Source organism: Suncus etruscus, chromosome 3, assembly GCF_024139225.1.
Source record: "Suncus etruscus isolate mSunEtr1 chromosome 3, mSunEtr1.pri.cur, whole genome shotgun sequence".
NCBI lineage: Eukaryota > Metazoa > Chordata > Mammalia > Eulipotyphla > Soricidae > Suncus > Suncus etruscus.
Window position 1 is genome coordinate 6,070,174 of NC_064850.1, and position 15,069 is coordinate 6,085,242.

The 15,069-nt window shown below is 39.3% G+C and overlaps 1 protein-coding gene across 1 annotated transcript in view; it reads left to right on the top strand.

The window, feature by feature from the left end:
- PRKCH (protein kinase C eta) overlaps positions 1-14,581 on the top strand; it is a 296,395-nt gene extending 281,814 nt beyond the window's left edge. Inside the window, exons 13-14 of the mRNA XM_049770537.1 lie at positions 12,954-13,097; positions 13,920-14,581. Coding sequence (XP_049626494.1) covers positions 12,954-13,097; positions 13,920-14,066 — 291 coding nt within the window. The 3' untranslated portion in view covers positions 14,067-14,581. The remainder of the gene's footprint in view (positions 1-12,953; positions 13,098-13,919) is intronic.
- Positions 14,582-15,069: the final 488 nt, after the last annotated feature.

Consider the following 15,069-nt stretch of genomic DNA (forward strand, 5'->3'; position numbering starts at 1 on the left):
ATTTGCTGTGTGGTGTTTTGCATAGCCGAACTCTGTGGGATTCTGAAATGCTTTTGTCGTCCCTTTGTTGTGATTTCAGTGATGCTCTCTCACACACCTGACTGCTGAGTTGCATCCTCAGCTTCTCCCTGCAAGGCTCATGCTCAACTTTTTTTGTTTGTTCAGTTTTTGGGCCACACCTGGCTGCACTCAGGGTTACTCCTGACTCTGAGCTTAGAAATTACTCCTGGCAGGCTTGGGGGACCATATGAGATGCTGGGAATCAAATCCGGGTCAACCACATGCAAGGCAAACACTCTACCTGCTGTGCTATCACCCCGGCTTCTCAACTGTTATTTTAGCAGTTGATGGCTTGGCTTGGTTTTAATAATTTGGATAAAGAAGGGTATCAGGCTGGGTTATCAGGAAACAATAAAGGATATTGTGTAGAGGCCAGAGGGATAAGACAATGCATAGTGCATTTGCCTTCCACACAATCGGCCCAGATTAGATCCATGAGGCCCCCAGAGCCCACCAGGAATGATACTGATTGCAGAGCTAGGAGTAAGCCCGGAACACTGCTGTGTGTGGCCAAAACCAGAAAAAAAAAGAAGGGGGAGCACTGTAAATGTGTCTTTCTAGGTGATTCTTTTCTGGTACCATTTTTTAAAAAATATAAGTAGCACACAACATTATATGTTAACTTTAGAAACAGCAATGATTCAGCATTTGTATATAGTGTGAAAAGATCATATAAATATTTTTTCTATCAGCAACATTTGAAAGTTTGTAATACTTACATTATTACCCAGGGGAATATATGCTGTGGGGTACATACACCCTGTGATATATCTAACATATTGGGACTAAAACTGTTTATTTCCTCACCCTGACCCATGAAACTGCCCGTATATTTTGAGTAAAAGGCAAAGTGTTAAGACTATTGAAAACGGTATTAAGCATATATGCATGAAAAGACCCCTGGATTCTAATCACAGACAGGATGGATAACACAGCTGACAGACCTGTCAGATGTTTCAGCCCTGCTCCTACCCCACTGCAGGAACAATCATACTTCAAGGCTTTTTGGTTTGGTTTGTTTGGTTTTTCAGTTTTTGAGCTACATCTGGCAGCATTCAGGGGTTACTCTTAGCTCTGTGCTCAGAAATTACTCCTGGGGCCAGAGCCATAGCACAGCGGTAGGGCATTTGCCTTGCATGCAGAAGGATGGTGGTTCAAATCCCGGCATCCCATATGGTCCCCTGAGCCTGCTGGGGGCAATTTCTCAGGAGTAGCCCCTGAGTGCTGCCAGGTGTGACCCAAAAACCAAACCCCCCAAAAAAACAAATTACTCCTGGCAAGCTTGGGGACCATATGGGATGCTGAGGGTTGAACCCAGGTCAGTCACATACAAGGAAAATACCCTACCTGCTGTGCTTTCACTCCTACCTCAAGTTTTTCTGGAAATAGCTCATGGAATATTCTGATTTAGGTCAGATGTATTCTGTCAAGGTAGACTGATGCTTCAGCATTTTCAAATAAACTCCTGCACCTACTTGTTCAGTAACTACTAGACAAAGGAGGTCAGCTTGAGTATTATTTTATTTCTTTTAAAGAGAAGCATACTTCAGGTCCAAGGGAAACGAGTGAGTTAATATTGCGAAAGCATCTTCAAAATACCAGCTGATCCCCACAAAGAGAAGGAAGGAGAATACTGTAGACTCTTCTTGATGTTGGCGTAGGTTATGAAAGACATTGGCCACCCCTGCCACCACTTATGGCAATGAATATTAAAAACTTAATTTTACTTTTCCTTCTATTTCTACATGCCTCCTTGAACTTTCATTTCCTGAATTTACTTCTGCTTGAAACTGCTTGATCCCTCCTTCTGGCCAGTCCCTATAAGCTTCTCCTTTCTTCTTAATCTCTTTCCTTCTCAGTTTCTTTTTCAATTTCTTTTCTTCTCCACCTCCCTACCTGGTTTTACTTCCCAATTACTTAAAATAAAAACAGGTAATGAAATTGAAAGCTTCTAGTTCCAGTCCTACCAGCTAGGCAAACGCCACGCAGATCCAGGTTAGAGCGTGTTAGATCATTTCTCTTTCTTGGCGCCTCCCAGTTTTCCATAGCAATACTATTCTACCCAAAAACCTGTACTGGGGGTTATTGCCTTCTGTTTCCCCAGAACCCCTTTTAAGAGTTCCATTGTGTGTGTTCTTCCACCCCCAGTGGGATATCTAAGTTTAAATATCTGCCTTATCCAAGGGAAGATGGCTTCCCAGTGGCAAGTGTCAAAGTCCTGACATCTCTGCAGCTATTCCTATCTTTCCCTCTTGTGGCTGGCCAGGACAATCATTCCCAGGACTGAAAAGAAAAAGCTTAGGAACAAGTCTTCACTACTAGGTCAGACAGACTCTGTGATAGCAGATAGACTTGTGACTATTGCATACTTACATAAATATGAGCATTGTCAGCCCCAGGATCTCCTCCAAGAGGAAGCTGGTCATCATATGAGGCCACAAGACCGTACTCTATGTTGTATTCTGTCCTAACTTTGCTGTCCCTCTCCACAACTTAGTGTAGAACCATTAAAAGAAGAGAAAAAAAAATAAAGACCATCTTCCTAGAGTATTGATAGGAATGCCCTGTGGCTGTGTTCCTTTCCAGCATACCAATATTAACTGTCTTTGCCCATTATTTTGTACCAGAAAGAAAATCTTATTAGCCTAATTGTTGTATTTATATAACCAGTCCTCTTCCCCTGAATCAGATTTGGGAAAAGAAAAAAATATATACTTTTAGCCCTTGTCTCTTAATGATAAACATTTTAATGAGTTTCAAAGGACATCTGGATCCTGTTATCTCTAAACTGAAGCTGAGAACTCTGAACCTAGTGTGTCGAGGAGCCCCTGGGACAGAAGAGCTGCCCCTGACACCAGCATTGGCACAAAAGTCACTCTGTCACACCCTTCGTCCTTTCTGTCATCAGAACAGATATAGCTGCTTGTTAAAGTTTTTCCTGCTTGTATTTTTTATAGGACTATTAATCCTTTCAGATTATTTTCAGAAATCTGTGCTCTCAGCATGTGCATTTTCTGTGATTGTCACTCCCTTTTTTCCAACTTGAAGTGTGGGACTGTGAAAGCAGAAACAGCCGGCTTCTCTGTGGCTGTTGCAGTCTCAAGGAAAGGCACAGCTTCAGGTTTCAGTCACTCAGATTTTTCAGTCAGTGCCCCTCATTCCATAGAAGAAGATAGAACTTGCCAATGTGTGGGACAACACACTAACATTTTTGCAGACTTTCTTGTCACATGTTTTTAGATGATCTTGTTTACAACCATAACAATACAACCTGTTGAATGAATCTGAGTTAAAAATCTCTATTTTGCGGCCAGAGAGATAGCAGGATGGACAGTGGTTCGAATCCTGGCATCCCGTATGGTCCACCATATGCCAGGAGCGATTTCTGAGCACAAAGCCAGGAGTAACACTTGAGTGCAGCCGGGTGTGACCCAAAAAACCAAAAACCAAGAAACAAAAACAGAAACAAAAAAACAAAAAAACAACTCTATTTCTTACAGTTGAGGAATCCAGAGGAGAAATTATCTCAGAACATGCAGCTCATCAGTCAGGTGACTGGAATATAGGCACTGCTCTTCAATCTGAGAAGTCTAACCAGTTCTCAATATTTTCTCCAAATCAAAGGGTTTCTATCCTCTATCTTCTTTTTCCTGGCTTGTTGGAGCGTTTTTAAGACATTCCTGTCTAAGTCTGACCTCAAAGTATACAATTTAATTTTTTTTTAATATTTTGTGCTTTATAATGCTAGTCAGGGTCAGGGAAGTAGCTCAGTGGTCTGGTACATTTGCTCAGGAACCCAAGTTCAAAGTCTGGCAGTTTACCCTCGAGCTACGTTTAGAAAAGTCTATGCTCAGAACTTTCCCCTGTACTTAAACCAACTCTACAGCTTTGGGGGAACCATTCAGTTTCATTCTGGGGCAGTGTACCTCTGACTCTTGTAGTGCCCCCTATTTCAGCACCCCTGTGATGGGAGCCATGGAGGGAAGGAGAATCTAAAATGAATCCCCGTGTTCTCAACCCCAGTCCCTCTCCAGCTCGAGATTTTCTTTTGGAGTGGAATCAGACTTTCCATTTGATCTCCTCGCTGGCCCTTCGCCACCTATAAACACTTTTATTGAACCTCGAAAAACGTTCCACTTCCTTGAGTAAATGTGTTCAGAATCTTTCATGAAGTCACTTTATTTTCTGTCTTGGCTGTCTGCCTCACTTGGATGGCAGGCAAGAGGAAGGTCAATTGAGGTGAGGCCAGTTTTTAAGCGTGACAGCCTTCGACAGGATGGATGACTGCTCTGCACAATATTGTGGCTAACTTATTTGGCTTTTCAGGTCCCCTTAGGGCCATAACCAAATAGAGGAAGCTTTCTGCAAAAGGATTCTGCCATCACCATCTAGAGCAGCAGGAAAGGATATTTAGGGGAGAATCCTTTGCCTAGGCCAAGCAAGGCAAGGCTGAGGCAGTAAGTTTTTCCTTATGTATGCCAAGACCTAGGAATGTGCATTGTTCCCTTGTTACCTCCCATCTTTGGAAGAGGAAGAGTCATTTGGAGCTACCATCTCACCCACCCTGAGTACCTCTGTGCCACCTCTCCTGCTCCTTGGAATGATCTCTATCCTAGGTTCTCTTTCATGCTGTTTATCTTCCCCTGGCTTCTTCATGAGATCGTCCTGCAACTACATGGCTTTTGTCTTATTCTACTGGGGGTCAGGAGCCAGGTAGGAGTGAGACAGTTGGAACTGGCGATATATGTGGCTCACAGGAGGCAGCCACAGCTCAACTCTTGGCCACTTTATCCAAGTTGCAAGCCCAGTCTTCCAGGTTAGATTTTTTTCTGTGAAAAGTTGGGAAACTTTATTTTTACATGATGTCACATTTTCTCTTTTAAGTGTTTGCCAAATTATGGAAATAATTTTGACTCTTACTGGGCTTGACGAGCAAAATTTGTCTGAGGTCTGGTCTCAGTCCCATACACTTGCTACAAGCTTGTCTATTCCCTTTGATCCTCAACTCTTAACCTTCTCGCCAATAATGCTGTCCTTTGAGTTTGAGCTTAATGCTGGCCTTCACCTCAGATTTAAATAGGCTGGTTATCTCCATGTCCATGGGGACACATTGCAGTTATAAAGCTGAGCTCATAAGTATTCCAGATTTTCTGCACACTGTCAAATCAACATTATTGTTTTCATTTTCCTGACAGAAATAAAGGCATGCTCATAATTATTGTGGGTTCAGTTTCAGTAAGACATTCTATACAACAAAGTCACATAAATGTCATGACATCCCAAAACATAATCGAATAATAGAATTTATGCCTATACTACAGTCTGTTGTCTCTGGAATAGTGTCCTTTTTTAAGTATACAATTAATTTTTAATATTCTATGCTTAATAATGCTAATCAGGGCCAGGAAGTGGTCTGGTGCACTTGCTTAGGAACCCAGGTTCAAATCCTGACACCAAGTGACTTCCATGAGCTTCACCAGGTCTGAGCATTGAATAACCTGGCCTGGTTGGCTAAATATCAGTGGGAGTGGTCCCTAGAGCCACTTATATAATAATAATAATAATAATAATAATTAATAATAATAACAACAATAATTAATAATAATAACAATGAGCAGCATTCTTCCAAAACTATTCATGTGAGCCTTCGCTGAGTTGTAATCATTTTTCTGATGGAGGGTCCTATATTAAAAATGCAGTATTTTTTTTTCCTTTTTGGCTATACCCGGCAGTGCTCAAGAACTACTCCTGATCATACATCGGGGTACATATGGAATGCCAGAGAATGAACCTGGTTCAACCATGTGCAAGGCAAACTTCCTGCTTTCTGTCCTATCAGTCTGGCCCCTAAAAATGCAGTATCTAAAAAGCACAATAAAATGAGACATGCTTGGTGCTCTTTTTAACACATTTGTATTCATACTAATACCACCAATATTCCTGAGGTCATCTTTTTGTTTGTTTGTTTTGGGGCCACACCTAGTAGTGCTCAGGGGTTACTCCTGGCTCTGGGCTCAGAAAGCACTCCTGGCAGGCTCGGAGGACCAGATGGGATACCTGGAATCAAACCTGGGTCCAACCATGGTTGGCTGCATGCAAGGCAAACGCCTTTCCACTGAGCTATTGCTCCAGCCTCTGAGATCATCTTTTGTTAGCTGTTTCTATTACTCAACACCACCACTTTAGAAAACAAGACCCATTGACCTTATCCTTACTCCTTTATCTCAGTTCCAGATAGAGTGTTTCTACAGGACTTGTTTCTATTTTTTCATTTCCAGAAAGAAGATACAGCGTCTGCTCAGCCCTCCTCAGGTTCCCAATTGTTCATTCTTCCACCAACTTAATTCTCCAATAAGAACATACCTCACTGTACTGGAGTGATCTCTGAAACTACAGTGCAGCCATTTTTTTGTGGCTCCTTCTGGTTTTTCTCCACTGTGCTTCAGCCATACTTGTATGCCAGCCATCATGCTGTTTATTCCTCAACTAACATACCAGCCACTTGATGTACAGTTGTCCTGGCTGTATTCACAAGCATGATTGCACTTTTCTTCATTCCTCCTTTCATTGTATTCATCCACCTCATGTCTTATCAAGCATCACTTCTTCCATGAAGCCATGGAATAATAATAATAATGGATACTAATAATGATTAACATTCTCAACACCAGCCTGCAGTGCTCACTGTTTGTCTAGACTCCTTTCATTTCATCCATCTTTGTATTGCAGATAATATTTGCTTGCCTTTTCTCCCAGTCAGCTTTTTCAGGAGGAGACTGTCCTTGTCCAATTTATAACCTAATTAGGACAAAGATTAATGTTCTCCCTTGTATAGACAACCTGTAAATCTTAATACACTGAATTAAAGCATAAAATGACCATAGATGAAGGATTTAAGGCTTTAAAAGTCAAAGAACACAATAGTATTGGGCAAATTTAATATTTCATTTACATTAATGGACAAACAATCAACCAGAAAACAAAGTGATTTCCTTGTTCCTAAAACCAGGATGGGCTTAGTAAAATACATAAAAAAGCTAAACAGAACACATGGACATTCTACAAGATAGTCAACATTTTATTTGTTGTTTTGTTTGTTTGTTTGGTTGGTTTTTGGGTCACACCTGGCAGCACTCAGGGGTTACTCCTGGCTCTACACTCAGAAATCGCTCCTGGCAGGCTCAGGGGACCATATGCGATGCCGGGATTCGAACCATCGACCTTCTGCATGCAAAGCAAATGCCCTACCTCCATGCTATCTCTCTGGCTCGATAGCTAACATTTTAATCCACAAGTCTCAGTATTTAAGAAGATCAAACTTATATCAAGCATTTTTATGGCTATAGGGATGTGAAAATTACAGGAATAAAACTGGAAAAATCAAATTTATGAAGGCTAAACAACCATTGGACCAACAAATAAATCAAGTAAAATTGTAAAAATACCTAGACAATATTGTAAATAGTAATACAATAGAAAAGATCAATAAAACTAGCAATTTTTTTCATTGGGGGAAAAAAATCAACCTTTAACTAGACTTTCCCAGGACTCTAATATAATCAGAAATGACAGGAGAGACACTGAAATAAACATCTGTACACCAACAAAATGGATTACCCAGATGAAATTCTAGAATCACACACATTCTAGTTTCCCTAGAATATAAAGAAATCAAAAATCAGAACATATAAATTACTAGTAATGAGATTTCAAACAATAATCAAAATTAAGGTATAGATTATTTCTCTGAATTTTACCAAATATTGAAAGCTTTAATATCTATCATTTTCAAATTCTTCCAAAAGACTGAAAAAAATTCCAAGTATATTTTCTGAAGTCAGCATTACTGATATTAATACCAGACAATGATATCTGACAAAAATTATAAATAAATATCTTTTATGTATATGTTTATAAAACTCAGCAAAATACTAGCAAATTAAAGAATACATTTAAGAGACTTATATACCATGATCAAGTAAGAGGTATTTCAGGAGGTGGAAGGATGTACAACTTCCATACATTCATTTTGATTTACAACATAAAATGTACATTATTAACTCAATACAGAAAATGTCAAATGTCAATTTGACTAAATTCATCGTTCATGATGAAAAAGTACTTCAGTATCATAAAGACCACATGAAAAACCCATTTCTATTGCACTTGACATTGAAAAGCTGAAATATTTTCCCTCTGAGCTCACAAGTAAAGCAAAGATGTTCACTCCTTCATTTTCATTCAGCATTTTATTTGAATACTGACTAGAATAATTAGATGAGAAAATGTACATAAGGACATTAAAACTGGAAGGAAGAGGAACTATTTGCAGTGATCTGAGTTTATATGTAGAAAACCCTAAAGATTTGGTTTAAACCTGTTAGACCTAACAGATTGAGTACATTGCAGAGTAAAGAATCAAATATATACAAAATGTATTTCTGTATCCTAACAAACTGAAAGATAAAAAGACATTTATAGTTATGTTGCAAATAATTATAATCTAATAATAAGTATAATATGTAGGAATAAATATAATCAATGTGTTGAACAGTTTATACACAGAACACTACTAAGAATACTGGGGCTGGAGAGATAGTATAGTGGGTAGGACACTAGCTTAGCATATAGTCAACCCAAGTTTTATCCCTGGGCTGCATAAGGTACCCCACACCCCACCTGGAGGAATCCTTGAACACAGTGTCAGGAGTAAGCCCTGAGCACTGCCAGGTGTGACCCAAAAATCAAATAGGAAACTACCCAGACTATAAATTGATGAAATTAAAGATACAATGAACTGGAAAGGTATTTCATGCCTTTGGGTTTGAAAGATTAATATTGTTGAAATGTCTGTATAATGGACTCTTTTTTTCACCACTATTAGACCAATCAATCCTAAAATTTGTTGAATGCTAAAAATTTTAAATGGTCTAAAACAAATCTATGGAAAAATAGAACAGAACTGGAGGTATAATACTCTCAGGTTTCACATTATATAATAAAACTCTATAATCAAAAGAGTGTGGAATAGGCAAAAATGGATATATACAACAATTGGAACAGAACTGAAAGTTCAGAAATAAATCCAAGCATATATAGTCAATATATTGGCAAAGAATACAAGAATATACAATGACTGTATTCAGCAAATGATTTTGGGAAAAATAGATAGCATTATTGCAAAACAGTGAAATTGGACTTCAATCTTATACTACATGCAGTTATCCAGTGTAACTTGTCAGACTACTATGAAAAAGACTATACTGATTTTTGGGGAAAAAATGTAAAATGGCATAAGATTCAGCAATTCTATTTCTAACTACTTATCTGAAGAAAGCAAAACAAAATACGTATTTAAAAGACAAGCAGGGAAATAGCACAGGGGATAAGGCACTTACTTACTTGCATGTGACCAACTTGGGTTCCATCTCCAGTACCACAAATGGTCCCCCCACCCATTACCCAGACAGGAAGATCCCTGAGTGTAGAGCCAAGAATATGCCCTGAGTACTGTTTTCAGGTGGAACCTAAAATGAAACAAGCAAAAGACATGCATCCTGTGCTCACTGCAATATGATTTCCAGTATCCAAGATGGTAACATTGTCAGTGTTCATCAGTAGAATTGATATGATGTGTTGTGTGTCATGTGGAATACCGTGGAATATACATGGAATGGAATACGCTTATTCAGCCTTTCTAAATACAGAATCTTATCATATGTAATAGTCATAGGAGTCTATAAACTTCCAGCTATAAAATAAATCATGGGGATATATAACAAATATAATGTAAAATGTATAGGCTATTGTTAATATTCTGCATATGTATATCACACACATACATATATGTATATATATATATATTAGGATGGCAGTGGCTGTATAATGTGAATTTGCTTACTGCCAGTAAATTAGAATAAAAAATGATTAGAATGGGGCCAGAAAGCTAGTTCAGGGTTGAGGGGCACATATAGAGCCCCAATATTGATCCCCACCACGACATGGTTACCTAAATGGGAGACCCATTGTGTGTTTGGACACAACCTAATAATTACTTGGCTATTTGAAAAGATGTATCAGAACTTAAGAATTATACATATATAGTAGATAGATAGATAGATAGATAGATAGATAGATAGATAGATAGATAGATAGATAGATAGATAGATAGATAGATAGATATAGTACAGCAGTAGGGCATTTGCCTTGCACGCAGCCAACCTGGACGAACCCAGGTTCAATCCCTGGTATCCCATATGGTCCCCCAAGCCTGCCAGGAGCGATTTCTGAGAGCAGAGCCAGGAGTAACCCCTGAGCACTGCCGGGTGTGACCCAAAAACAAAAACTAAAAAAAGAAGGGACCTAAGAAAAGTGTGCTGCTTTGTGAAAGTTATTCTGCCTGTCTCCATTTCTCAGAGAAGGGAACAGCCTAGTTTTCTCTCAAGCAGTTTCTTTCCAGGGTGTCTCTTTGTAGTTTGGATTTGCTGCCAGAGGCTGAAGAGAATGGATAAAGTCTCAGACACTGGTGTTTCTGCCACCTTGGCAGCAAAAGCCTTGTTCTGTTCTTCTTGCCCAGAAGAACAAGTTGTACCCACATATTGCACTGAGATGTCTTCTGCTCATATCTCTGGCAGGCCTGGGAGTTTTCCACAAGGCATATAGATCTGTTCTGTCATCCTCATATCTTGAGGTATTTTGTATTGTTCAGAGCATCATTTTTTGTTAATTAGCTCTGGGCCTAGACTCTGCTATTTGATCAGGGATTGTACCCGTCCACTTCTCCTAACCAGAGAATCTACTCATCTCTTTTGTATATGCATTTCTCCCTTCCTCTGAGAAATACCTGGGCTTACTCAGGGAAAGCTCTAGTGGTGACTTGAACTCTTCTTGGCAGAAATGGCACACCTGAGACCTATTATTCCCCAGGTGTCCACAGGACAGACCTGGAATGGGAACTGCACTCTAAGTTCACAGGGCTTCTTTCATTGTCAGATTCCATTGCCAGCCTAGTACTACCTGCCATCTTTCATTCCTTTGAAGGAAGAAATTTCATTTTGTATTAACACCTCTTGGAAGTATTGTCTATTTGCATGTGATAAGGTATATTCTATCAGATCCTATCAGATTTTCTTTGTTTTGCTATCTTCTGCTTCCACATGCTCATTTTCTTTTGAAGCAACATGAAATGTCGCAGCATTCGATGTAGCTTAACAAGAATGACCGCTTCCCAATACTGCTTGGTCATGTCTGTACCTTAAGAAGACTTAAGTGATTGACTCTAGTGTTTCTTCTCCAAAGCCATTTCAGTGAATACATCACTCTTGTCTTCTGTTCATAAATCCATCATGATAGGGAGTACTAGAGGGTTTTCATGAATTGTCATTACTTTGCTTAAAATAGTTTGATTAAAGGACTTGCTTTACATGAGACTAACCTTGGTTCAAATCCACAGAACCACAGATGTTCCATAGGTACCTACAAAGGGTCACTACTGAACACAGTGCCAAAGTACATCCGGTATGGCCCCAAAATCAAATTTCTTGGACTGGAGAGATATATAGTGGATTGGGAGCTTGCCTTGCAAGCTCTGATATCTAATCCAGGTTCCCTGAGCACAGAGCCAGGGATCTAGCTAAGCTTTTATTTATTTATTTATTTATTTATTCATTCATTCATTTAATTTTTTACTTTTTTCCCAAAGACAAAAATAAAAACTCCCAAACAAATCCTCATTGTTATCTTTATTACTATCATCATGATCATCATCAAATAATTTGATTTGAAGTAAAATCAAATCAAATCTTTTTTTATACAAGGACATTTTATCTTGGAAATAGGAAATTGAATTACCTTAAGCATCTTTGCAATTGCAAATCACATTTTGCACTTGAAAAGTGAATTAGATTGCCATAGTAGGCCCTGGTCAGGCTGTTTTCTGGCTACTTTTATTGGCTATTTTGTGAAACTAGAGTTAAGCTGAAATGTGTAGAGGAGCTCAGCTCCAAGGAATATAAACATAGATTTATATAGATATATAAATAGTTAATATATTAAATATATAGATATAAATAAATATAGATTTATAGATGTGCATATGTGTGGCGGTGATTATTTTAGGTTTTTGTCTATATAGCAAAAGATTCTCAATCACCAGACATTTCAGAATGTGAAATGGTGGAGAAAAATGAGAAGGGAAGTGCATGGAAGGGAGTAGATCAAAAGTCAGATCAAACCCAAATACATACATACAAGTTAAGTACTCTACACTTTGGTATATCCGAGCCAAGAAGGGAAACTCCTGAAGAAAAATAAAACTTCACTAAAACTATAGTGTCTTTCTTCCTCAATGAAGAATGATCAGTGTTGTATATTTCCTTTTGCAAAATATGAAACTTTAAGTTTTCCCCCATTGCCACTGCTTCAAACGGATCTGCCAAATAATGACTCTCATTCCACTCTGTGGTCTCTTCGGCAGGCAGGACTCCTGTCTGGCCAGTCTGGTTGGGTCACTTAGAAAAATGATGCAACTATTTCTCAAAGCAATCCATTTATATACGCTGACTGTCTATGACTGCATAGGGTATTTCATAGAGTTTCACTTCTTTCAAGGGGAAAGAAAAATACATGGTGTTTGTAGCAAAGTGGCCCTTTCTGTTTTATCTCAGGGGCTGTGTCTGAGGTGGAAGTGGAAAGAGCCAGAAGTAGCCAGGCAATTCTGTGGCCCTGTAGAATGATTCATGTTGGTTATGTCGCCTGGGATGGAAAATTTGCCTCCTTAAGCAAGAGGAGCCAGAAAGCCTCCTGCAGGCTTCTCTTCCACAACTGTTCCCTTCTGTCTTGTGCCATGTTAATTGTCTGTCATTGAATGACTGACTCTCACCATTCTCTCACAGTTTATGACCAAGAATCCTACCATGCGCTTGGGCAGCCTGGCACAAGGGGGTGAGCATGCCATCTTGAGACATCCGTTCTTCAAGGAAATTGACTGGGCCCAGCTGAACCACCGCCAACTGGAACCACCTTTCCGACCCAGAATCGTAAGTGTTCAGGTCATCCTAAGTGACTTTCCTCTTTATTCTGGTGTTGCAACATTGCACCAGACTTCATCAAGCAGCCACATGGTCCTAGAAATGCCCAGACTTGAATTTCATGCTTTGCGGGGTAGCCTTATTCAGAGGAAATAGGACTCTTGACTTTAAAGCAAATACTCAAAATCTTCCATGTATTCCTTCAATGAAATTTATTTATATATATGTACATATATACACACATATATAATATAAAGTCTATATATAGTCTATATATGTAGTCTATTATATATAATATAAAGTCTATATATATTGATATATATTATAAAGTCTCATTGTGGTAACATTTCTCCACGTGCCTTGTTTCTAATTAGAACGTTTTCATCTCTTCTGGTGACCTTGCCATTTAACCCAAGATTTTTTGGAGCTACTGTCTTGGTTTTCCCAACATTAATTGTTAGTTACCAAATTCAATAGTACAATGCAGAATTGCTATCTTGCACTATTCACAATTGTCCTTTTTTTTTTTTTTTTTTTTTTTTTTTTGGTTTTTGGGCCACACCCGGCATTGCTCAGGGGTGACTCCTGGCTGTCTGCTCAGAAATAGCTCCTGGCAGGCACGGGGGACCATATGGGACACCGGGATTCGAACCAACCACCTTTGGTCCTGGATTGGCTGCTTGCAAGGCAAACGCCACAGTGCTATCTCTCCAGGCCCTAACTTTTTTTTTAATATATTCCTCAACATGCTTCAGAGCCATTCTGTGACCTTGTTGTCATGGGCTGTTTCTCCAGTGCAAAAAATGTGACCGTTGTTTTCTTTGTTGACAGAAATCCCGAGAAGACGTCAGTAATTTTGACCCAGACTTCATTAAGGAAGAGCCAGTTTTAACGCCAATTGATGAGGGACATCTTCCTATGATTAACCAGGATGAGTTTAGAAACTTTTCTTTTGTGTCTCCAGAATTACAACCATAGCCTTATGGGTCATGAGAGTGATGATATGAACATCAACAGAGGATGGAGAGTTTCCTCAAATTGCTTTGTCGGGAATTCCTTACAACAAGAACCATCTCTTCAGGGAACAGATGGGAAACTCAGTCAAGAATGGATCTGCAAGAGACCAGTTATTCAAGTCCCAAGGCTGCCGTGGTACAGGAGATAGTGGATACCAAGTGATATTTCATGAAGAAACATACAACTCAACCAATGAGTTCCTGTCGCTGTTCTGGGCTTGGGAATATTAACAATATCCCAAAGGAGAGGCATGAAGAAAAAAACAAAACTAGCTCCTAGATATTCTGAGCCAAACAGGCTTTGTAAATCAAGAGACATAGCAAAACTTTGTATGGAGTATTTGTGTTTCTCTCTAAAACAAAGGGCACCAATCACAGCTGCAGTACTGCAGATGTCTTTAAATGTGAATGATAAACTTAAAGATAAGGAGATGGATGGATTGCCAATAGAATTATTTGCTCCGAAGAAACAAGCAAAAAAAAAAAATGGAATTCATAAACACACAGTTTACTTTTTTTTTTTTTTTTTTTTTTGGTTTTGGGGCCACATCCAGTGACACTCGGGTTATTCCTGGCTACGCACTCAGAAATTCCTCCTTGCCTGAGTAACCATATGGGATGCCTGGGATCGAACTGAGGTCTGTCCTGGGTCAGCTGCATGCAAAGCAAATGCCCTACTGCTGTGCTATCACTCTGGCCCCATAAAACACAGTTTAAAGGCCAATCTTGAAAACCAAATGTTGGACACCAAGACCACTGCTCCAGCTCACTGTCTTATCCTTATTTTCATTTAAAGATATTTATTAAGTGCTCGGTGAGAAAGTGCCCCCCAAACGAATGTCAGCAGTCATGTTCACAAATCCTTTCACCCATCAACCTGTTCATTTGCCTGGATGGTGTCTGCATTCTGTGAGATGCCTCTCCATCCTCGCCATGTAGTATTTTTTGTCTGCATAGAACTCTTT